The 24,942-nt window shown below is 45.5% G+C and overlaps 1 protein-coding gene across 11 annotated transcripts in view; it reads right to left on the bottom strand.

Moving 5' to 3' along the window:
* The window catches only part of LOC106562332 (pleckstrin homology domain-containing family A member 7), a 178,050-nt gene that overhangs the window by 63,449 nt on the left and 89,659 nt on the right, over window positions 1–24,942 (bottom strand). For all 11 annotated transcript variants that reach the window (XM_045689235.2, XM_045689241.2, XM_082957834.1 and 8 more), the window contains 6 exons: window positions 19,261–19,381; window positions 16,003–16,113; window positions 14,960–15,032; window positions 14,288–14,388; window positions 4,678–4,853; window positions 180–629 (listed from right to left, as the gene is read on the bottom strand). In XM_045689235.2, the coding sequence (XP_045545191.1) occupies window positions 180–629; window positions 4,678–4,853; window positions 14,288–14,388; window positions 14,960–15,032; window positions 16,003–16,113; window positions 19,261–19,381 (1,032 nt within the window). The remainder of the gene's footprint in view (window positions 1–179; window positions 630–4,677; window positions 4,854–14,287; window positions 14,389–14,959; window positions 15,033–16,002; window positions 16,114–19,260; window positions 19,382–24,942) is intronic.

Here is a 24,942-nt window from a genome sequence, read left to right as displayed (position 1 = left end):
TACCATTCCACCCATTCCGCTCCCACCGTTACAGCGAACCCTTTCTCCATAATTAAGGTGCCACCAATCTCCTGTGATGGTTAGTTTTATCATCACTGAAGCTAAGGATAAGGTTAAGATTATGCTCAGGATAAGAGTAAAGATTACATTAGATGAGTAATGTAGGTCTTCTGACTGACCTCTTGGGATCTCCCTTCTGTACTTTGACCCAGTGCTCCACCTGAGCTAGAGCTGTCTTCCTCTGCACCTGCTTCTCTGTGGCTGTCCGTGGGACAAAGCCCCTCTTATACACGACGTTCCCATTCTGCTCAGGGGGCAGCGTGGCGAGGACTGTGTGGGCCTGGCCATTCCTGCGGTGTGAGGGGCCAGGGAGAGTGTCTGGGGAGAGCCTGTCCACCTCTACCTCCGTGGCTGGATGGCTGAGCTTTCTAGGAGCCTCCAACACGTACCTCTCCTCGTCCCCCTGGCTCAGTCGGATCTCCCCCTCCGGAGGCTCCTCTCTCTCGGGCCGCTGGAGGCTCCCTGAACGCGACTGGGAGTGGCTCTTACTGGTGTTGTTGTTGTTAACGTGGTTGGTCTGTGGTACTGCCTGCTGCACTGACATTTCTGGTCTCTCTGTGACTGCCTCTCTGTGAGGGGTGAGAGGCGATAGAGGTCAACAGGGATATTGGACTATAACAGAGGCACTTTACAGTTACCTAGGCTAAAGACAATGACCAAACCTGGCGTTTCTATCACACCAACCCCTGGACATTAGAAACAACTGACATGATTAATCAGCTCAGTGTGATATGGTTAGTGACAAGCTAATATACCGAACAAAAATATAAACGCAACATGCAACAATTTCAACGATTTTACTGAGTTACAGTTCATATAAAGAAATCAGACAATTGAAATGAATGAATTAATTTTCTATGGATTTCACATCACTGGAAAGGAGCGCGGCCGTGGGTGGGCCTAGAGGCAGTTTATGGTAGAGAAATGAACATAACATTCTCTGGCAACAGCTCTGGTTGACATTCCTGCAGTCAGCATGCCAATTGTACGCTCCCTCAAAACTTGAGACATGTCTCATTGTGTTGTGTGACAAAACACATGTGCACATTTTCGAGTGGCCTTTTTATTGTCCCCAGCTCAAGTTGCACCTGTATAATGATCATGCTGTTTAATCAGCTTCTTGATATGCCACACCTGTCAGGTGGATGGATTATCTTGGCAAAACAGAAATGCTCACTAACAGAGATGTAAACATATTTTACTTCAGCTCATGAAACATGAGACATGAAACATGAGACCAACACTTTACATGTTGCATTTATATTTTTGTTCAGTTTATATTCCCTGAATGCTAGTCAAGGACTTAGTGACCTATAGTAATACATTAAATACTTAAGTTCTGTGTCTTAAAACAACATATTAATGCTATTCATTCCTCCTTTCCCTCAGATATTAATACAGTAGACTACATTATGGTAAAGTACATGGACACCTCCATTAACCTGAGTTGACTCTGACTCTCAGTGCTATTTCCCACTTGAGTGATACTAGTGAAAGCATTCAAACGTCCTTTATTCATTACTGAGTTCCTCCAAAGAGGGAAGGGAGACTACAGGGAGGGGTTTTCAATATGTTTTTAACACCCACATATTTTCATGGAGAGGGGAGTGTAACTAAGTGAGGCTCTTTGGATAGGAGGCAGGCTGGGTTCCCCTTGAGAGTGGAAATGACAGCCATTTTGTCTTTAAACAAATAGCTTGGGGTAGCCTCTTCATCAATGACTCTGTGTAATAGCTCTAGTGATCATTCATTTGTCCCACAGATGAATGTATGAGACTCTCTCCCTCTGCAGGGAGTCATTCATCTGAGATATCATTTATCTGATTCCCAGACCAACACTATACACGTCTAACAAATCACACATTTTTTACATTACAAATATTGACAGGGCAGGTCCTCAATGGACAGTTAACTCAGTTTCAAAGTTCAGAGCATATCAGACATACAGTACCAGTCAAAAGTTTGGACACACCTACTCATTCAAGGCTTTTTCTTTATTTTGACTATTTTCTACATTGTAGAATAATAGTTAAGACATCAAAACTATAAAATAACACATATGGAACCACGAAGTAACCAAAAAAGTGTTAAACAAATCAAATTTGAGATTCTTCAAAGTAGCCACCCGCATTCTCTCAACCAGCTTCCTAAGGTAGTCACCTGGAATGCATTTCAATTAACAGGTGTGCCTTCTTAAAAGTTAATTTGTGGAATTTCTTTCCTTCTTAATGTGTTTGAGCCAATCAGTTGTGTTGTGACAAGGTAGGGGTGGTATACAGAAGATAGCCCTATTGGTAAAAGACCAAGTCCATATTATGGCAAGAACAGTTCAAAAAAGCAAAGAGAAATGACAATCCATCATTACTTTAAGACATGAAGGTTAGACAATCCGGAAAATGTCAGAAATTCTGAAATTGCAGCCCCAATAAATGCTTCACAGAGTTCAAGTAACAGTCACATCTCAACATCAACTGTTCAGAGGAGACTGTGTGAATCAGGCCTTCGTGGTCGAATTACTGCAAAGATACCACTACTAAAGGACACCAATAAGAAGAAGAGACTTGCTTGGGCCAAGAAACACGAGCAATGGACATTAGACCAGTGAAAATCTGTCCTTTGGTCTGATGAGTCCAAATTTTAGATTTTTGGTTCCAACCGCCAGGTCTTTGTGAGACGCAGAGTAGGTGAACGAATGGTCTCCACATGTGTAGTTCCCACCGTGAAGCATGGAGGTGTGATGGTGTGGGGGTGCTTTGCTGGTGACACTGTCTGTGATTTATTTAGAATTCAAGGCACACTTAACCAGCATGGCTACCACAGCATTCTGCAGCGATATGCCATCCCATCTGGTTTGGGCTTAGTGGGACTATCATTTGTTTTTCAACAGGACAATGACCCAACACACATTCAGGCTGTGTTAGGGCTATTTGACCAAGAAGGAGAGTGATGGAGTGCTGCATCAGATGACCGACCTCAACCCAATTGAGATGGTTTGGGATGAGTTGGACCGCAGAGTGAAGGAAAAGCAGATCAGCATATGTAGGAACTCCTTCAAGACTGTTGGAAAAGCATTTCAGGTGAAGCTGGTTGAGAGAATGCCAAGAGTATGTAAAGCTGTCATCAAGACAAAGGGTGGCTACTTAGAAGAAACTGTTTAAAACTTTTTTGGTTACCACATGATTCCTTATGGGTTATTTCATAGTTCTGATGTAAAGAACAACCCTTGAATGAGTAGGTGTGTACAAACTTTTGACTGGTACTGTAAACGAGTGTTAGCTAATGCTCTACTGAAATTCCAAGTTCTAGCTTGCTGTCTAATCTGTCTACATGATAATGCTGACATCCTGATAACATTATAATGTAGCACTAGCAGTAGATTCAGACAATGATTGTCAGGAGAAATAGCTTCCCTTGGAGCTGCTAATGAGCACTGAGCAGTGTTGGCCACTAGATGGTACTGTTTCCCAAAACATCAGATCCAACCTTCCTCTCAGCTGTAGAATGCCATTCCAGATCAGCCACATCATGTATGTGCACTGTACACTTAATTTCTTCTACATCACACGCTGTGTCATTCATCTAACCAAACTGTAACCAGTTTGGCCAAACCATATCTTTTTCTCCTTTTAATTGAAACAGCTATTCTTTATTACCTATATACTGCACTACTTTTGACCAGGGCCCATGGGGATCTAATCAGTAGTGCAATATATTGGGAATAGGATGCCATTTGGGACGCAGATGTGTTTGTGCCCTGTGACTGGCCCATGCTCAGCTGGCAGCAGGAGCAGGATGGAGCTCTCATCCATACAGCAGCCAGCTGCAGAACTCAACACCCCATCCATCCCACAGCACAGGAGAGTAGACTCTATCAGAGCAGTGCTACACCTGTCCTGCCATGGATGACTGCTCACTGAGTCCCAGTCAAGCAGGCCAAGCTAAACCATGCCATGCCAAAACCATGCCAAGCCAGGCCAGGCCAGGTACACTCCCACCTACAACCCCAACAGTTAGGCACTTTGCTAATGTTTCTACAGGCACACGATCAAGATCCGACTGGGGAAAATGTGCTTTGCTTTGGTGCTGAGAAGGAAGAGAGAGGGAGGCAGAGGTCTACTGGGAGAGGTACTGGTGGATCCCTGTTTGGACAAGGAGGCATTGGGTTTACTGGGGAATATTGGGGATACTACAGAGGAGACTATTGGGGATAACTACAGAGGAGATTATTGGGGATAACTTGAGGAGACTATTGGGGATAACTACAGAGGAGACTATTGGGGATAACTACAGAGGAGACTATTGGGGATAACTACAGAGGAGACTATTGGGGATAACTTGAGGAGACTTTTGGGGATAACTACAGAGGAGACTATTGGGGATAACTACAGAGGAGACTATTGGGGATAACTACAGAGGAGACTATTGGGGATAACTACAGAGGAGACTATTGGGGATAACTACAGAGGAGACAATTGGGGATAACTACAGAGGAGACTATTGGGGATAACTACAGAGGAGACTATTGGGGACACTACAGAGGGGACAATTGGGGACACTACAGAGGAAACTATTGGGGACAACTAGGAATGGCCTGCAGGGTGGAAGGGAGGGACTAACCTCTTGATGCCTTGACTCTGCATGAGAGCAGCCTGGTTCATGGCTCGGATCCAACCATTCATGTCCTCCTGCGTGTCGGCACTGAAGAAGTACGTCCTCATCCCACCGTGCTCTGCCTGCGAGCCAATCACAGAGTTCTTATTGTAAATGTAGGAGCGCATTCCTGTGTGGCTCGCCTGTGGAGAGAGAAGAGAAGAGACACATCAGAACCAAAAAAAAGGATGGGAAAGATGGGATGGAGGGGTTGAGGGGTCAAAGCGTACGTTCTGCAAATGAAGAATCAGAGAGAGCAAGTTAACATATTAGCTCACAATGGGACTCAGAGCCATCACCAGAACTTACAAAGATAATAACAAAAGCAAGAGGCACCATTGTCTCGACACTAAAGCTGTTCATGCAACACGCCACGCATGGTTTTAAAGTTAGACAAGCAGTCAGTTTTGTCTATATATTTGAAATGTTTCACAAGTCCTAATGCACATCAAATTCCTCATTAATACCCTTGGGCACAAACTAATTTCACACAAACTTAAAGTAACTCAACATAGCGTACCCAGTTTGCCTAGCTATTGCATTGTTACAAAGCACAACCTCTCACCCATATGCACACGAGAGAAATACACAGTACAAAAACACACAGTGAGACAAGCACAACACAATGAGAAACCTCATAATTAGCCTTACCCTGGTTGCTGGCTGCCCTCACGTCTGGCCCCTACTGTAAATCTGCCCACCCCAACGCCCCACCACAAGGCTAATCTCCCCCATCCGGCCCTGATAGGGGGCCAGCGCTGCCACTGACAACCTACTGTCCAATTACAACACAGATCAGCCTTTTCCCAACACAGTTCCACCCCAAACTACTACACTGCCCCGTCCTCCAGCCCAACTAAAACCTTTATACAGATTTCTGCTCTCCAAACCATTCTACTGCCTTTCCCATTACAATACAACCTGTATCATCCAATACTGCCCAGCATGCTAGTCCATGCATAGTCCCAGACCATCATTTTGCCTGTACTTATTACACAACTCTTCAAAGTAGCACATTCCAGTACTATCTGTTACAATATCCTTCCATCTATCCTGATGTATAATAACTCTGAGTCTGGGTACAGCCTTGCAGTCTCAGAATGCATCCCAAATGGCACCCTATTCCTTATATAGTGCACTGCTTTTCACCAGATCCCTATGGGCCCTTGTCAAAAGTAGTGCACCATATAGGAACTAGGATGCCATTTGGAAATCACTTTATGTCTACCAGGAATCCATCCTCCATTTACAAACAAACAGCAATCCATTCTAAATCACTGAAAACGTATCTTTAGCGTACAACAAGTGCATCCACCATCATGTCGTGTTTCTGTTTAGTATTGTACTGTGACTTGTGATCAGCTGTAGTGATCTTACTTGGCTGTGGGGTTAACAAAGCCTGTTTTGATTGCAGAGTCCTGTATTATCCAGCAGCATAGTGCCAGCGTGATCCCAACTGAACCCCCCAGAGAAAAGTGCTGAATGGACAGGCCAGACCCAGACCCATGACATAGGGTCCACATCCATACTCACCAGCTCTGCAGTCTACACACACATCAACAATGTGGGGGTGTTTCGAGTAGGAAAAGTTACTTACTTTCCACAGTTCCTCTTTCACAAAAAGAGTGTAATTTTAAGGAGAGTATAAATGGAGGAACCTCTGCTATTACCCAGCTCTCTCCCCTCTTTAGCATGGAAGACTTGAAGACTCTATTTTAAGGCTCCCTTGACATAACATTAGGGGGGTCTGGTCTTAAGCTTTCATTGGGTAATGAACCTGGGTGATTTATCTACAGGCTGATCTTGACTTTAAGAACTAGAGAGCTTTTGGGGCGGGGTATCAACAGATAGACAGACATCACACTTTAACTTCCAGGACCTATTCCACTAATAGAAACCATGCCAATGAGTCGAATAAAAAACAATCAAAAAAGAATTACATCCGAAATGTTTATTGATTTTGATTTAACCAGGAAAAGCCCATTGAGAACCAGAGTGAAGGGAGAACTGACCAAGAAGGCAGCAACAATCAATACATTACAGAATTAAAATATACAACAATATAATACAACAACATGATCCAGCCTAAAAACAAAAGCATTTACACTCCTCTGTAACAGAGTCTCCCATCAAAATGTTTCATTCATTCAGTGGCACTAACATGTCTAGATGAGGCATAACTTGTAGACTATTCCATGCCTCTGGTACACAAGACGAGAAGGCAGTCTTGCCTAATACTGTAAATGTCCTATACATTACAAAACAAATACATTACAAAACATATTCATCAATGAGCCAGTTCCATGGCACTAAATGATCTGGCCTGGTTGTACAATACAACAGAAACATTGAAATACAGTCTGCTATAGCTAGATGTGGCTAGATAGACTGAATGTTTGTTGAATGCGATGGCGATGAGGCCAACAGAAATAAAGGCAGTGAAACCGGAGAGGAGTGTGGAAAAGGGATGGATGGGAGGAGGATGAGAGGAGGATGGCCCAGCCCAGTGTGAGACCCAGCTATCCCACGGTTCACATGGTGATGACAGTGTCCTGATGACTGATATGGAGGAGGCGGGGCCCAAATACCAGTGCTACAGGGTCTAAACCCTCACAACAACCAATGTGTATCAGGCTTTGACTGATGGGTGGTTCCATATGAACTTTATGTCGTCCAACAGATTTGACACACAGTTACATCAAGAACCAAAGTTGGCTTCAAAAGGCAAATGTTCAGTGAAATTAGCCTACCTAAATATTTGGAGAAGCGCTGGCATTGTCCATCCATCCGTAATTGATGCAGAAAAATCCTAATCTAATCTAAATGTGCATTCTTATTGGTTTGGTAAATGAAAAGTAGACTATGAGCAGGGATGAAGAAGCTAGATGACGGTCCTCTGAGAGGGATGAAGGAAAATAAAATACCTATTCATGCAAGAGGGGCCCGCCAGCGTGTTTCAGGACGGCTGTCCGGGAGGAGCGGCACTCGCTCCACCAGTGCACAGTCACAACAGGAGGCCATTCAACCAATAGGAACACACGAGAGATAAACACAGTGAGAAGAGCAAACAGAACAGGAGGGTAAAGGTCATTGACTGGCTCCAGAAAACAGAAGTGTCTCTCTGCTGTTCTCGGCTGGCTAGTCATCAACTCAGAGAGAGTGAATTATACTGAATAAAAATATAAACACAACATGCAACAATTCCAAAGATTTTACTGAGTTACAGTTCATATCAGGAAATCAGTCAATTGAAATAAATTCATTAGGCCCTAATCTATGGATTTCACATGACTTGGAGTACAGATATCCATCTGTTGGTAACAGATACCTTAAAAATAAAGTAGGGGCGTGGATCAGAAAACCAGTCAGTATCTGGTGTGACCACCACTTGGCTCATGCAACGCCACACATCTCCTTCGCATAGAGTTGATCAGGCTGTTGATTGTGGTCTGTGGAATGTTGTCCCACTCCTCTTCCATGGCTGTGGGAAGTTGGAGCACGCTTTCATACACATTGATCCAGAGCATCCCAAACATGCTCAATGGGTGAAATATTTGGTGAGTATGCAGGCCATGGAATAACTGGGATATTTTCAGCTTCCAGGAATTGTGTACAGATCCTTGCGACATGGGCTGTGCCTTATCAAGCTGAAACATGAGGTGATGGCAAGGATGAATGGCACGACAAAGGGCCTCAGGATCTCGTCACGATACCTCTGTGCATTCACATTGCCATCAATAAAATGCAATTGTGTTCATTATCCATAGATTATGCCTGTCCATACCATAACCCCACCACCACCATGGGGCACTCTGTTCACAACGTTGGCATTAGCAAACCGCTCGCCCACATGACGCCATACACGTGGTCTGCGGTTGTGAAGCCGGTTGGACGTACTGCCAAATTCTCTAAAACGACATTGAAGGCGGCATATTGTAGAGAAATAAACATGAAATTCTCTGACATTCCTGCAGTCAGCATGCAAATCGCACATTCCCTCATAATTTGAAACTTCACATTATAGAGTGGCCTTTTATTGTCCCCAGCACAAGGTGCACCTGTGTAGTGATCAAGCTGTTTAATCAGTTTATTGATATGCCACAGCTGTCAGGCGGATGGATTATCTTTGCAAAGGAGAAATGCTCACTAACAGGGATGTAAACAAATTTGTGCAAAACATTTTAGAGAAATAAACTTCTTGTGCATATGGACCTTTTCGGGGATCTTTTATTTCAGCTCATGAAACGTGGGCCCAACACTTTACATATTGCATTTATATTTTTGTTCAGTGTAGATCAACATTGATGCTGTTGCTAGAACCAGCAGAAGCAGAAAGCGGACTAAAATACAGACCCACACTAGCAAACACAACACTACAGCAATACAACACAACACCACACTCTGGAGAGGGAATATGGCTGAAGAGAACATAGTTGGCCATAGGCTGTTGGAACCGGGGGTAAGGCTAGGATAGGATGGGAAACTCTGGCCTTTAGTGCCTCATGCGTTTTTGATAGGTTATTAACTGGTAGTTGTCTGTATTAACTCTAATGACTTCCCAACTGCACTCTCATAAAAACACTGAGATACCACAGATCTCTCAAATCACAACAACAAACAGCTTACACAAGACAGTGGACAAACAACAAGACAACAACAGCAGACTGGAATGAACCTTCATCCAATAGGCAGTTGAAGTGTTCTGTTCAGACAGTTAACAGTTACCTGAACAGCTTGGGTCCTGTCTAATGAAAGATCCTGGTCTGGAATATGTGATTACCCAGAGAGAGAGAGAGAGCTGAGAGGAACAGAGACCTCTTAAATACATGCACTGGATAATTAGCAGAACAGTATTGAGAGCAGCAACCTCTCACCTAACCGTGAAATACATTCCCTCCCCGGGCAGAGAGAGAGGCGGACGGAGAGAGAGAGAGAGAGAGAGAGAGAGAGAGAGAGAGAGAGAGAGAGAGAGAGAGAGAGGCAGGCAGAGAGAGAGGCAGGGAGAGAGGAGAGAGAGAGAGACAGAGAGAGAGCGACAGAGCGACAGAGCGACAGAGAGAGAGACAGAGAGAGAGAGAGAGAGAGAGAGAGGGAGACAGAGAGAGAGAGACAGAGAGAGACAGAGAGAGAGAGAGAGAGAGAGACAGAGAGACAGAGAGAGAGGGAGACAGAGAGAGAGAGACAGAGAGAGAGAGAGAGAGAGAGAGAGAGAGAGAGAGAGACAGAGAGAGAGAGAGAGAGAGAGGGAGACAGAGAGAGAGAGACAGAGAGAGAGGGAGACAGAGAGAGAGAGAGAGAGAGAGAGAGAGAGAGAGAGAGAGAGAGAGGCAGGCAGAGAGAGAGGCAGGGAGAGAGGAGAGAGAGAGAGACAGAGAGAGAGCGACAGAGCGACAGAGAGACAGAGAGAGAGACAGAGAGAGAGAGAGACAGAGAGAGAGAGGGAGAGAGGGAGACAGAGAGAGAGAGACAGAGAGACAGAGAGAGAGAGGGAGACAGAGAGAGAGAGAGAGAGGCAGGGAGAGAGAGAGGCAGGGAGAGAGGAGAGAGAGAGGAGAGAGAGACAGAGAGAGAGCGACAGAGAGACAGAGAGAGAGAGACAGAGAGAGAGAGACAGAGAGAGAGAGGGAGGGAGAGAGAGACAGAGAGAGACAGAGAGACAGAGAGAGAGAGACAGAGAGACAGACAGAGAGAGAGAGAGAGACAGAGAGAGAGAGACAGAGAGAGAGAGACAGAGAGAGACAGAGAGAGAGAGGGAGACAGAGAGAGAGAGAGAGAGAGAGAGAGAGAGAGAGAGAGAGAGAGAGAGAAGACACTAGAAAATACCTTCAATGTATAATTAATTTCCCCCCCGGCAATAGTTGTCATACAAATTCCATTGTATGTAATGTGAGCTGCAGGAGTAATACCCAGGCCTGCACCACAAACACACACACATTCACACGTGCACACACACAGTACACACACCCAGGAGGAACAGAAAGACAAGCACAACGGATACAGTATGAAAGGACTGCAATTGAACGCCGTCAAACCAGCACATCAAACATTCACCCTGAATTGTTCTTCATAAAGGGTCCTCTGCTCTCACTGGGAAAGATATGGAGATGGATATTGTAAACACTCTGACCCAGCAGAGAAACCCATTCTTACTGTCTGTCACACACACTGACTGAAATGTGAAGAAATGGTCTATTACCCCCCACTATCAGTTTCCCTGCTGCCAACTGAGGCGAGAAACAATACAACAACGAGTGTGGTTACAAGTACACAATATTGTGATAACTGTGGATAGTCAGATTAATGTAATAGTTTGATTAAAACGTTTACATGCAATGCAAGCAGAAGGATTTCCCTAATAATCCTGTTTCTATGGACACATCTGAAATCAGGCTTCCTGATGGCACTCTGATAAATACAGAAAACCACCAATGAAAATAAACCATGTTATTTTTGGTAAGCCTATTTGACTCTGAGTTGGGACATATACAGTTTGTAAACTACTTCTAAGACTCCTAAAATCAGTTGTTGTAAACTGACTTCACTCGAGCTAAAGAGGGAGGCTCGCTCGGCTGGTGCTGGTTCTGACCCGCGCAGATCAAATACACTGCTGGAACGCCAATTAAGTGTTTACACGTCCTAATCATTCAAAAGATTGCTCAGAAAACCAGGTGTTTGCTTACTTCGATTATGACCTTACGCCGATTGAAATAAGCAGAGTAAGGCATTTACATGACTATTGCCATAATCAGTTTAATATTGAATTATGAGGGTGTATGTAAACGTACTCCACGTGTTTGTCAACATTACTAGTTAATAAGGCATAAACAAACTGGTTTCCTATGTTCTACTGTATGTCTGTAATAGGAAACATCCCTGGACCAGATACAATCAAACAGCAGAGGAATTCAGAGTGTTTGTGTTTATTCCCCCACAGCCCTACTGAGTAGAGAGATAATGATGTTCTAATGTAGGCACAGAGAAAGAGGAACAGTGTGGTGAGGAGATGGGATGGGAGGAGAGGGGATGGGAGGAGATGGGATGGGAGGAGAGGGGATGGGAGGAGTGTGGAGAGGAGAGGAGAGGAGACGGAGGAGTGTGGAGAGGAAAGGGGATGGGAGGAGTGTGGAGAGGAGATGGGATTGGAGGAGTGTGGTGAGGAGTGTGGAGAGGAGAGGAGATGGGATGGGAGGATTGTGGAGAGGAGATGGGATGGGAGGAGTGTGGTGAGGAGATGGGATGGGAGGAGAGGGGATGGGAGGAGTGTGGAGAGGAGAGGAGATGGGATGGGAGGATTGTGGAGAGGAGAGGGGATGGGAGGAGTGTGTAGAGGAGAGGAGATGGATGGGAGGATTGTGGAGAGGAGAGGAGATGGGATGGGAGGAGTGTGGAGAGGAGATGGGATGGGAGGAGTGTGGTGAGGAGATGGGATGGGAGGATTGTGGAGAGGAGAGGAGATGGGATGGGAGGAGTGTGGAGAGGAGAGGAGATGGGATGGGAGGAGTGTGGAGAGGAGATGGGATGGGAGGAGTGTGGAGAGGAGATGGGATGGGAGGATTGTGGAGAGGAGAGGAGATGGGATGGGAGGAGTGTGGAGAGGAGATGGGATGGGAGGATTGTGGAGGAGAGGAGATGGGATGGGAGGAGTGTGGAGGAGAGGAGATGGGATGGGAGGAGTGTGGAGAGGAGATGGGATGGGAGGATTGTGGAGAGGAGAGGAGATGGGATGGGAGGAGTGTGGAGAGGAGATGGGATGGGAGGAGTGTGGAGAGGAGATGGGATGGGAGGAGTGTGGAGAGGAGATGGGATGGGAGGATTGTGGAGAGGAGAGGAGATGGGATGGGAGGAGTGTGGAGAGGAGATGGGATGGGAGGATTGTGGAGAGGAGAGGAGATCGGATGGGAGGAGTGTGGAGAGGAGATGGGATGGGAGGATTGTGGAGAGGAGAGGAGATGGGATGGGAGGAGTGTGGAGAGGAGATGGGATGGGAGGAGTGTGGAGAGGAGAGGGGCTTGGAGGAATGTGGAAAGGGGCTTGGAGGAATGTGGAAAGGGGCTTGGAGGAGTGTGGAGAGGAGAGGGGCTTGGAGGAGTGTGGAGAGGAGAGGGGCTTGGAGGAGTGTGGAGAGGAGAGGGGCTTGGAGGAATGTGGAAAGGGGCTTGGAGGAATGTGGAAAGGGGCTTAGAGGAGTGTGGAGAGGAGAGGGGCTTGGAGGAGTGTGGAGAGGGGCTTGGAGGAATGTGGAAAGGGGCTTGGAGGAATGTGGAAAGGGGCTTGGAGGAGTGTGGAAAGGGGCTTGGAGGAATGTGGAAAGGGGCTTAGAGGAGTGTGGAGAGGAGAGGGGCTTGGAGGAGTGTGGAGAGGGGCTTGGAGGAATGTGGAAAGGGGCTTGGAGGAATGTGGAAAGGGGCTTGGAGGAGTGTGGAGAGGAGAAGTGCTTAGAGGAGTGTGGAGAGGAGAGGGGCTTGGAGGACTGTGGAAAGGGGCTTGGAGGAATGTGGAAAGGGGCTTGGAGGAGTGTGGTGGGGGTTCAGAGTGCTGCTATCCTAAAGCTCTACTGGTGATGATGGGCCTGCTGACTGACGGACGGACAGGACAGGACAGGACAGGGGCCAGAGAGCAGAGCAGCACTGTAACACCACTACCAAACAGACCTTTAAAGGGACAGATACTGTACCTCAGACCAGGGTAAGATACCTACTGGGGCTGATACTCCCTGAATTATTGAGACCTACAGGCCTCAAGTGTTTGGTGCATGTGTGTTATGAAATAGCAGATGACAGGTACAGGTAAGTATGTTATGAAATAGCAGATGAGAGGTACAGGTAAGTATGTTATGAAATAGCAGATGAGAGGTACAGGTAAGTATGTTATGAAATAGCAGATGACAGGTACAGGTAAGTATGTTATGAAATAGCAGATGACAGGTACAGGTAAGTATGTTATGAAATAGCAGATGAGAGGTACAGGTAAGTATGTTATGAAATAGCAGATGAGAGGTACAGGTAAGTATGTTATGAAATAGCAGATGAGAGGTACAGGAAAGTATGTTATGAAATAGCAGATGAGAGGTACAGGTAAGTATGAAGTAACATTTCCCACTTAGTGTTCTTGTGAATTAAATGGGTTTGCATGAAAGGCCCACACTGAAAGCTCACAGGTCAAAGCGACAGAGCACGCCAGGCAGGGCCAAAGCAGACATTAGGAAGAGCCAGTCTTGGTCCAGATTGTATAGGTTTTTTGATGAATCTCTGTGCTTTTAAAGAAGGATCCAGACTGATGTGGTAAGAATGGAGTGTTGTAATAGCCCACCAGTCTGACACTAATCAGAGGGAGCACTGCCCACTTGGTCTGGCTTGCCCACACAGGCCCCTGGCTGTGTGACTGTCTAACTCTGTAACCAAGCTGTAGCAACTTTATCTAATGGCTGTTAGTTAGTATTTCCTTCACAGTTGAAAACCTCCTTCATATATCCAGTCTGTTTCTCAATTCATGCAGCTTGGTTGGACTGTGAGGTAGCTGGTAACAGTATTTTCCATTCGTTGACGAGCTAGTTCCCACCCTTGCCCTCTAGTCTTACCTTGAAGGCATACTTGCGGCTGATGTGGTCATCAGGCTCCACAGGGGCGATGACATAACTGGGCAGGGGGATGCTCCCCAAAACCATCTCCTCTCTGCTGTCTAGAGGCACACACACACACACACACACACACACACACACACACACACACGCAAGTATGTGATCATTATCACACAATACACAACAACCCACCACACACACCTCACCGCTGGCCCACTGCCTTGGCTACTTTAATGATTCTACCTGTTTATAAATAGCATGACATAACTGCTTCATCAACACACCATTATGTTCCTGCATGGTGATTCGTGACTGTAGGAAATGTAATTGGAGAGACATAATTCAAGGATGATTGAAGGAGCCGCTGTGCTGTGGTGGCAGGCAGCAGGACTGGAGGTTTATCTCTAGCTCAGTGTGATGAATGGCGGAGAGGTGAAGAAAGAGGGAAATAGAGATAGAAAGAGACAGAAGAGGAGAGAGAATAGCCGTGGCAGAACAGAACCTTGTCTAATTGTAGTCATGTCTCTCTGATTGAAAGGTTTAGCTCCACTAAGAGGCAGATGACTTGGAATTAAGAGGACTGGCTTGGATTTCATAACCAAATCAATTCACCCTGCGACTATTTTAATTAGTCTCAATTAAACCCTGGTCCGGTGTGCCTGTGTGACTCACCTTTGTAATAAAACAAGCAGTAGTCGGACAACACAAACCACTTCCTCTTCCACAGTCTCATTCCAGAGCTGTCCTGGAGGGGAAACACAACATGGAATTTAAGCCCTCTCAGCAATACAACATCACATTCTAATGCACATTTTAATTAAAAACCATAGCTGGGGAATATACGCTAAAGTACCCATTTACAGGGAGAGGGAAAATCCATACATTTCATTAGAACAGCCAGTAATTGTGTTCCCCCTGAGCAGAACAGGGTTCATGTCCTGCCATGATAGGAGTTCCAGTAGGTCTAACTCTCTCTAATCAGAATCCTGTTATGAATGATTCATTAGTGTTCTGCAACCATCAATCCATTGTCTGTCTGTCTAAACACTCCTTATGAGTCGATGAAGTGTTACCAAGTCAGGGTCTTAAACCTCACCCCCTCTGGCCTGCCTCAGGGGTGTCACACCCCCGTGCCAGTCGCACCAGGGTGTCGTCCTCTTATACCTCACCCCTAAAGAGACATCTCTCATGCTCCCTCCGTCCTCTAGGTAAATGGAGATCCATAGAAGGGGTTCATAATGAGAAATGATGACTGTCGTTCTCTGTTTACTCAGCCAGAGTCCACAAGGTCACAGTCATTAATACTGTAGTACATTCTCATAGACCTGGACTCTCATCATTACTTAGCCTGAATTATGCATTAAGTGGAAGGCCACTGTAAATGACATGACATAATATGACAGAGATGTAATATCGACGTGAGATGTATGTGTGCTCCCATTAGAGTGGAGGAGAGTTTACCATTAGACCCCAACACACTGCCCTTAGCTATAGCTATAGTGATTGAGATACTCTTAGCCATAACTATGGAGATTCCTCTGAACCATACAGTAGCTACAGTGATTGAGTTGTACTCTTAGCCATAACTATGGAGATTCCTCTGAACCATACAGTAGCTACAGTGATTGAGTTGTACTCTTAGCCATAACTATGGAGATTCCTCTGAACCATACAGTAGCTACATTGACTGAGGTTGGGAGATGTGGAGGGCTCACCTGTTTGTAGAGCCATCCCCTGACCACCACAGGGATATTGGGGTTCCTCTTGATGGCTTGGTCCCTCTTGCCGAAGCTGTGTACCTTGCCACTACTCCTAGAGCCCTGCGGCTGGAAAAACAAACACATTGGTTATGAACGGGGTTTCCTTTATATACTAGTTTACAAACAACATCTGCTATTAGCTGCCCAGGGAGCTCAGTGGTAAGGAGCTGTGTGAAAGAAATGTGGTATTACAGACACAACCAGTAGGAACAGCAGCTGGTTAAACAGGAGCATGTATCAAAACAATATGACCATTCAGTCCCATGTTTATAGAGATCATTAGGTGTTACTGTATGACCATTCAGTCCCATGTTTATAGAGATCATTAGGTGTTACTGTATGACCATTCAGTCCCATGTTTATAGAGATCATTAGGTGTTACTGTATGACCATTCAGTCCCATGTTTATAGAGATCATTAGGTGTTACTGTATGACCATTCAGTCCCATGTTTATAGAGATCATTAGGTGTTACTGTATGACCATTCAGTCCCATGTTTATAGAGATCATTAGGTGTTACTGTATGACCATTCAGTCCCATGTTTATAGAGATCATTAGGTGTTACTGTATGACCATTCAGTCCCATGTTTATAGAGATCATTAGGTGTTACTGTATGACCATTCAGTCCCATGTTTATAGAGATCATTAGGTGTTACTGTATGACCATTCAGTCCCATGTTTATAGAGATCATTAGGTGTTACTGTATGACCATTCAGTCCCATGTTTATAGAGATCATTAGGTGTTACTGTTTGACCATTCAGTCCCATGTTTATAGAGATCATTAGGTGTTACTGTATGACCATTCAGTCCCATGTTTATAGAGATCATTAGGTGTTACTGTATGACCATTCAGTCCCATGTTTATAGAGATCATTAGGTGTTACTGTATGACCATTCAGTCCCATGTTTATAGAGATCATTAGGTGTTACTGTATGACCATTCAGTCCCATGTTTATAGAGATCATTAGGTGTTACTGTATGACCATTCAGTCCCATGTTTATAGAGATCATTAGGTGTTACTGTATGACCATTCAGTCCCATGTTTATAGAGATCATTAGGTGTTACTGTATGACCATTCAGTCCCATGTTTATAGAGATCATTAGGTGTTACTGTATGACCATTCAGTCCCATGTTTATAGAGATCATTAGGTGTTACTGTATGACCATTCAGTCCCATGTTTATAGAGATCATTAGGTGTTACTGTATGACCATTCAGTCCCATGTTTATAGAGATCATTAGGTGTTACTGTATGACCATTCAGTCCCATGTTTATAGAGATCATTAGGTGTTACTGTATGACCATTCAGTCCCATGTTTATAGAGATCATTAGGTGTTACTGTATGTTTGATGATTAGATTAAGAACAACATTTCGATTTTGAGACTGGGGCCCACAAATGTTTGAAGTTAGTCATTTTAGTTATTAACTTTCTCCTTTGTGTTTCTCACTTTTTCTCATTTGATTTAGCTTTAACCTTCTAATTTCAGCACCTCATATGACAAGCAAGCACACTTCACCCAAATGGGAATACAGTATTATAATCATACACTAAGATTTGATGAGGCACAGTAGCATTCTTTCAAGGCCCACTGGTTTTCTCCCTCCTCTGAATCTCACAGATGATTTCAGATGAATGTTCAACTGAGCCAAATCAGATTGCACCCTAGCAACAGTTAGGTTTCCAGTGCAGGGGATCATTATATGCCATTTCCTCCTCCACAGCTGGCAAAAACATGCACTAATTACTGAAACTACTGTACGGCCAGCCAAGCATACAGAGCGTTAGGAAATCTACACAGCGTTTGTCAGGAGAACCATCAAGAGAACAGCCTTATTTAAGTTTAGTAGATATTAGAAAGCATTGTGTAGTCACATATTCACTGTACTGTGATTGGAAACTCAACGTTCCCTTTATTGTATACATAGACAGTGAATCTTAAAGCAAATCTATACTCTACTTACCATTGAGAATGAGCAAGTGGTCATCAATAATGCCCAGTCTGCCACTCTGCTTGAAATGACTGGCACCTCTGATAGCAGACAACAAGTTGACATGAGGTCTGATGAGGTGCTGCTTCTAACACAGGTACAACAATCTTAGGAGAGGTACTTTCCCAACCGTAGAGGCACTGTTCTATAGGAATACTTATACGCCTACTGCAGTGCTTAGAGTCCCAGTCAAGCCAGTGCATGTGTTTGGGAGCTGTGTGTAGCTGAAGAGTGTTGTGTTACTATGATTGTGTTGATAGGTTGACTGGCAGGATTGATTGGTTTGAGACAGCTCATATGATGCTGACACGATGCCGTCTCTCACTCACAGGCCTGAAGCATTACTGAGACAGCCAGGAGGTCATTTTACAGCTAGCCAGGCAGGCAGGCGTGTGCTGCCTCAACACTCACTAACGTCAACACCAGTCAGTCAGACTGGAGTGGCGATAGTGAGTTGGCAGATAGCCCTGTCATGCCACCCAGCATGGCCACCCCTCTCAGCCTGGCAGAGCTGGGCCACGGGGGAAGAAGGGAGAGGAGGCTGGCAGGCTTTTTCTGGAAGCTGGAGGCAGTCAGGCGTATGTGGCCTGGGAAGGGTCAAGGAAGAGCCACTAAATCACTTTACAGATGGGCAGCTGGGTCTCATGTGAGTACTGGACTGCCAATGTCCTGAAGATAGACCACAGCCATGTCAGTGGCAGAGCAGAGGAGACCACAGGGTCTGGAAGACAGCCTCACTACCCTCATCTGCCCTCTGTGGAAGTATGATCCTTATAAGAAGGGGACAAGTGCATTCTATGGAGTGTCACTTCAACACGTGCCTTCAAAACATCCAATAGCTGCCGTTTTATCTTCTAATACTGTTCCTTTACTAAACCATTTGAGTAAAGCCTTTTATATGCACAGTATGCACATAGTGAATCCATGGCCAGCCACGGTGGAGGTTTAATTGAGTTTCACTGGACTTGAAAAAAGTCACTAACCTATTACAGTCTACAGCCATTAATCAAAATGAGAGTGTTCTGGAGGAGATGAAACCAATTCTCCAGCATGAGCATTAACAGTCTCCCAGTACCCTTAGAAACAATATCAATTCAAACGCTTTATACTGCAATCACTGGACCTAATTACTGCAACACTGTTGTGGGATAGATCAAAATAAATGAAACACTGAGTAAACAACGCATGCTCATAAAAGAGAGACTTTTTCTCACCTTTGACCCTGAGGTGGCGTCCACTGTTGATGAGGTCACTGCCTTGGAAGTCTGGCTGACCATGCTGGGGGGCCTCTGACTGGCCGGTGGCGGTGGCTTGGACATGCCCCGGGACTCTGTCCTGCAGTGGAGGCAGCACAGAAGGAAATCAATGACATAGACATGAGCGGTCATGCTAGTATCTCACCACCACCACCATTCCTCTGTAGTGGATCTGCATTAAAGGGAACCAGGGTTAACTTAAGTGCTGGGTTCTCAGAGAGGAAACGACAACTTCCTGCCACACGACCTGTCACAGCCAATGCAATTACAGCTATGTTAACAGGCAGGACCTTTTTGAAGCAGCCACTCAAGTAGCACTTTGTCTGACACTGTCCCTGAGGCTGGCATGTCTTGTTTCATAAGAGGACATGTTATACGACAAATAACTTTTCCACCTCCACATAACCTTCAACACAAAGACCCAGAGCAGAGATACCAGAGCTACCGCAGATGAGCTTTCTCATGATCAAATATCTACTCTCTCTTTATCTATCTTTCTCTCTCTCTCTCTCTCTCTCACACACGCACGCGCACACACACACACACACACACACACACACACACACACACGGGGTGTCCTGACCTCCAGACAAAAACTTCAGCATATTTACATCCATTAGATAACACACTCACTCAGCAGAGAACACCCATGCTTTCCAAATTACACCTCACGTTTCCTCATGACATCATCACATTGTTACAGCCAGGAACTGTTTTTGTAAGAAATACAATCCGTTCCAGTTCACTGGCATGACATGAAAATCAACCAGCTCCTCTTATCTACAGACGTAGTATCTTCATTTGATCTCTCTTGTGTTGCTGATCATTTTCCATCCGTGCAGGAAATGCAAACGTATACCATATTCAAGGTTTAAAAAGGCTTCTAAAGTTTGTCATTTCCACTTTAAAATGTCCGACTAATAATTCAGACATAATAATTCACATTTCCTGTTGCTGCAGGATTATTTTCCTGCTGTAGCAAACTGTCTCAAATGTAACCAGGCTCTCCCAAGTACTGCTACTCATAGAGCATTCCATTACAGTTTAAGGGCACCTAGGTGGTTGATCCCTTAGGATAAAGCAGGAATCTGAGGCAGTTATGGAATGCCCAGGTCACACTGTTACACAGATTGTAGTGAGCGTAATGGGCAAACCGCCTGGAAACTTCAGCAGGAAGGGGGATTATGGGAAATCTATGTTCCAAGAAGGCCATAGGGGCTTTCTCTTTGTAATACGTTTTATTAGAACAGAGGAAAGTTATCAATTAATGTGCCATTCTATAATTAATTAACGTGCCCCTTCAATAAAAACATAGCATTCCCGAGGGGCTGGGTAAACAAATAATGACATTAATTACAAATTAAGTACTGAGGCGTAACACCGCTCCTCCCATCTCCTGATGTCAGATTCAGACATGTTACTGTATAGGTTCACTGCTCCTGAAGTCAATATAACCCAATTACCAGCTGTAGAATCTACAGAGCCTTGTTCAATAGTTCTTTAATAATAAATGAACTGACAAAATGCTCTCTGACATTGGGGGCTGAGGAGTGATCAAGTCAAGAACAAATGGGTCTGTTTGTGTTTCCAAGTGGTTGTGAGAGTGTATCATTCATCACAGAGGTAACTATGCTTAATCAGTTTACTGCCAGTTTATATGGGCGTGCTGCTCACACAACATTCTTGATAAGCAAGAAGTCTGTGTGAGGATGGTACAGTGTCTGCAGCCCGTTGAGACAGACATGTTAGTAGCTCCACTAGGAGACCCTTCTTTACGTAGGTTTCCTGATCAAACGGTGTATGACATCTCTATCAGGCACTTTTCACTTGTTAGGTTATTAGTGGTTCTTTCCTATTCATAGCAGATGGTGTAAAGAGGATTCTGAGTTCAGGAGAAGAGGTGGCTGTGGGATCAGAGTTGTTTAGGGCTGAAATCGAAAATGTCTTACTGACAGACCAGCCTGTCTGTTAATTACACTATGCAGAGGATATGTCTGAAACTCAAACCCTCAAACTGACATGCACAGGGCTAGGAATGAACTTTGACATTTTCAAATGACATGTATTACCTATGATTAATTGACTGAGCCATTTCAGTACACAGCTAAGGGCACAGTTGTATTGAAATGACCCTTACCATAGTTTTTCTAGAATAGTGACAGTCATAGAATGATGTTAGGAGTGTGTCAGTAGCAGACTTTAAAGCCTTAGGGAGCAAGCTGAGGTCCGTCTGCACTGCTCAACATTTTTTTTTAAACTCTCCATTGACCATGTGTCCCTGCCATCTCAGTGGTGTGTTTGTGTGTGTAGGAGGGAAGCTTCACTCAGAGGTCCACTCCTCTGTGACACTCAGACAGCCATGAAAGTGCCACCTACACAGAGCGGTCCTTTCTGGGCATCACTAACAGAACTCACCGCTCTCTGGAAACGAAGACATGGGCTGGGATGTTTAGAGAAAGGGCATCACTAACAGAACTCACCTCTCTCTGGAAACGAAGACATGGGCTGGGATGTTTAGAGAAAGGGCATCACTAACAGAACTCACCGCTCTCTGGAAACGAAGACATGGGCTGGGATGTTTAGAGAAAGGGCATCACTAACAGAACTCACCTCTCTCTGGAAACGAAGACATGGGCTGGGATGTTTAGAGAAAGGGCATCACTAACAGAACTCACCGCTCTCTGGAAACGAAGACATGGGCTGGGATGTTTAGAGAAAGGGCATCACTAACAGAACTCACCTCTCTCTGGAAACGAAGACATGGGCTGGGATGTTTAGAGAAAGGGCATCACTAACAGAACTCACCTCTCTCTGGAAACGAAGACATGGGCTGGGATGTTTAGAGAAAGGGCATCACTAACAGAACTCACCTCTCTCTGGAAACGAAGACATGGGCTGGGATGTTTAGAGAAAGGGCATCACTAACAGAACTCACCTCTCTCTGGAAACGAAGACATGGGCTGGGATGTTTAGAGAAAGCCGGTGGCTGTAGGGTCACTTCAAAGCAAGTACTCAAGAAAACTGAACTAAACTGAATAAGCCTAATGTCCTCATTGTTATATAGTACAGATATTAGATTTCTGAAAAGTACCTCCTCCGGCATAATAGAGTGCTCTTCCTCAGTGTAAGTGTGTGCTCTTCCTCACTGTGTGCTCTTCCTCAGTGTAAGTGTGTGCTCTTCCTCAGTGTGTGCTCTTCCTTAGTGTAAGTGTGTGCTCTTCCTCAGTGTAAGTGTGTGCTCTTCCTCAGTGTAAGTGTATGCTCTTCCTCAGTGTGTGCTCTTCCTCAGTGTAAGTGTGTGCTCTTCCTCAGTGTAAGTGTGTGCTCTTCCTTAGTGTAAGTGTGTGCTCTTCCTCAGTGTGTGCTCTTCCTCAGTGTGTGCTCTTCCTCAGTGTGTGCTCTTCCTCAGTGTAAGTGTGTGCTCTTCCTCAGTGTAAGTGTGTGCTCTTCCTCAGTGTAAGTGTGTGCTCTTCCTCAGTGTGTGCTCTTCCTCAGTGTAAGTGTGTGCTCTTCCTCAGTGTAAGTGTGTGCTCTTCCTCAGTGTAAGTGTGTGCTCTTCCTTAGTGTAAGTGTGTGCTCTTCCTCAGTGTGTGCTCTTCCTCAGTGTAAGTGTGTGCTCTTCCTCAGTGTGTGCTCTTCCTCAGTGTAAGTGTGTGCTCTTCCTCAGTGTGTGCTCTTCCTCAGTGTGTGCTCTTCCTCAGTGTGTGCTCTTCCTCAGTGTAAGTGTGTGCTCTTCCTCAGTGTGTGCTCTTCCTCAGTGTGTGCTCTTCCTCAGTGTGTGCTCTTCCTCAGTGTAAGTGTGTGCTCTTCCTCAGTGTAAGTGTGTGCTCTTCCTCAGTGTGTGCTCTTCCTCACTGTGTGCTCTTCCTTAGTGTAAGTGTGTGCTCTTCCTCACTGTGTGCTCTTCCTCAGTGTAAGTGTGTGCTCTTCCTCAGTGTGTGCTCTTCCTTAGTGTAAGTGTGTGCTCTTCCTCAGTGTAAGTGTGTGCTCTTCCTCAGTATGTGCTCTTCCTCACTGTGTGCTCTTCCTCAGTGTAAGTGTGTGCTCTTCCTTAGTGTAAGTGTGTTCTCTTCCTTAGTGTAAGTGGTGCTCTTCCTCAGTGTAAGTGTGTGCTCTTCCTCAGTGTGTGCTCTTCCTCACTGTGTGCTCTTCCTTAGTGTAAGTATGTTCTCTTCCTCAGTGTAAGTGTGTGCTCTTCCTCAGTGTAAGTGTGTGCTCTTCCTCAGTGTGTGCTCTTCCTCACTGTGTGCTCTTCCTTAGTGTAAGTGTGTTCTCTTCCTTAGTGTAAGTGGTGCTCTTCCTCAGTGTAAGTGTGTTCTCTTCCTTAGTGTAAGTGGTGCTCTTCCTCAGTGTGTGCTCTTCCTTAGTGTAAGTGGTGCTCTTCCTTAGTGTGTGCTCTTCCTCAGTGTGTGCTCTTCCTCTTCCTCAGTGTGTGCTCTTCCTCAGTGTGTGCTCTTCCTCTTCCTCAGTGTGTGCTCTTCCTCTTCCTCAGTGTGTGCTCTTCCTCTTCCTCAGTGTGTGCTCTTCCTCTTCAGCAGTGTGTGCTCTTCCTCTTCCTCAGTGTGTGCTCTTCCTCAGTGTGTGCTCTTCCTCTTCCTCAGTGTGTGCTCTTCCTCTTCCGCAGTGTGCTCTTCCTCTTCAGCAGTGTGTGCTCTTCCTCTTCCTCAGTGTGTGCTCTTCCTCAGTGTGTGATCTTCCTCTTCCTCAGTGTTTGATCTTCCTCTTCCTCAGTGTTTGATCTTCCTCTTCCTCAGTGTGTGCTCTTCCTCTTCCTCAGTGTGTGATCTTCCTCTTCCTCAGTGTTTGATCTTCCTCTTCCTCAGTGTGTGCTCTTCCTCTTCCTCAGTGTGTGCTCTTCCTCTTCTTCAGGGTCTGCTCTTCCTCAGTGTGTGCTCTTCCTCTTCCTCAGGGTGTGCTCTTCCTCAGTGTGTGATCTTCCTCTTCCTCAGTGTGTGCTCTTCCTCAGTGTGTGCTCTTCCTCTTCTTCAGGGTCTGCTCTTCCTCAGTGTGTGCTCTTCCTCTTCCTCAGGGTGTGCTCTTCCTCAGTGTGTGATCTTCCTCAGTGTGTGCTCTTCCTCTTCCTCAGGGTGTGCTTACACTAGGAAACCGTGCTTGACCGCCCACTCCACCACTACTGACACTGGACCCCTGCATTGTTCTGCCTGAACATGAAAGATGTTGTAGCTAGTGTTTTTTCCTGTCGGCCGTGCCGTGTTCCTGTGCAGCTTTGAAAGAGGAGAGGTATTGGGACGTGTCTATGGCCAGGGCAGGCTGGTGCAGGACATAAACAACACAGAGGCACAGCCAAAGGCGAGGGACTGACTATGGAACTAAAAAACTTTGTTCCAACTCTCTGGATCCCATCCAACATTTTTACAGCACATTTCCCTCCGCACCAAGGGGACCCTCGCCTGTTTCATTTGCAGCTTTCATGCTGTCTACCTCTGCTGTCTTTTGAAGCGTTCCCTGGGAAATTTGCTGTGGGATGTGGTGGAGTAAAGGAGCAATATTCCACATTAGAGAGAAAGAGATCCAGGCCTGGGGCCAAATAGGTTACCTACCACCTGAGAGAAATGGCCTCAGCAGCAGCCTACTCCCAGTAAACACTGCAGGCTGCAGCCCAAGTCCAGCCCAGTCTTA

The sequence above is a fragment of the Salmo salar genome, chromosome 11, assembly GCF_965601325.2.
Source record: "Salmo salar chromosome 11, fSalSal1, whole genome shotgun sequence".
Lineage (NCBI taxonomy): Eukaryota > Metazoa > Chordata > Actinopteri > Salmoniformes > Salmonidae > Salmo > Salmo salar.
The sequence above is the reverse complement of the archived record's forward strand: the minus strand, read 5'-3'. Positions and strand labels throughout refer to the sequence as shown.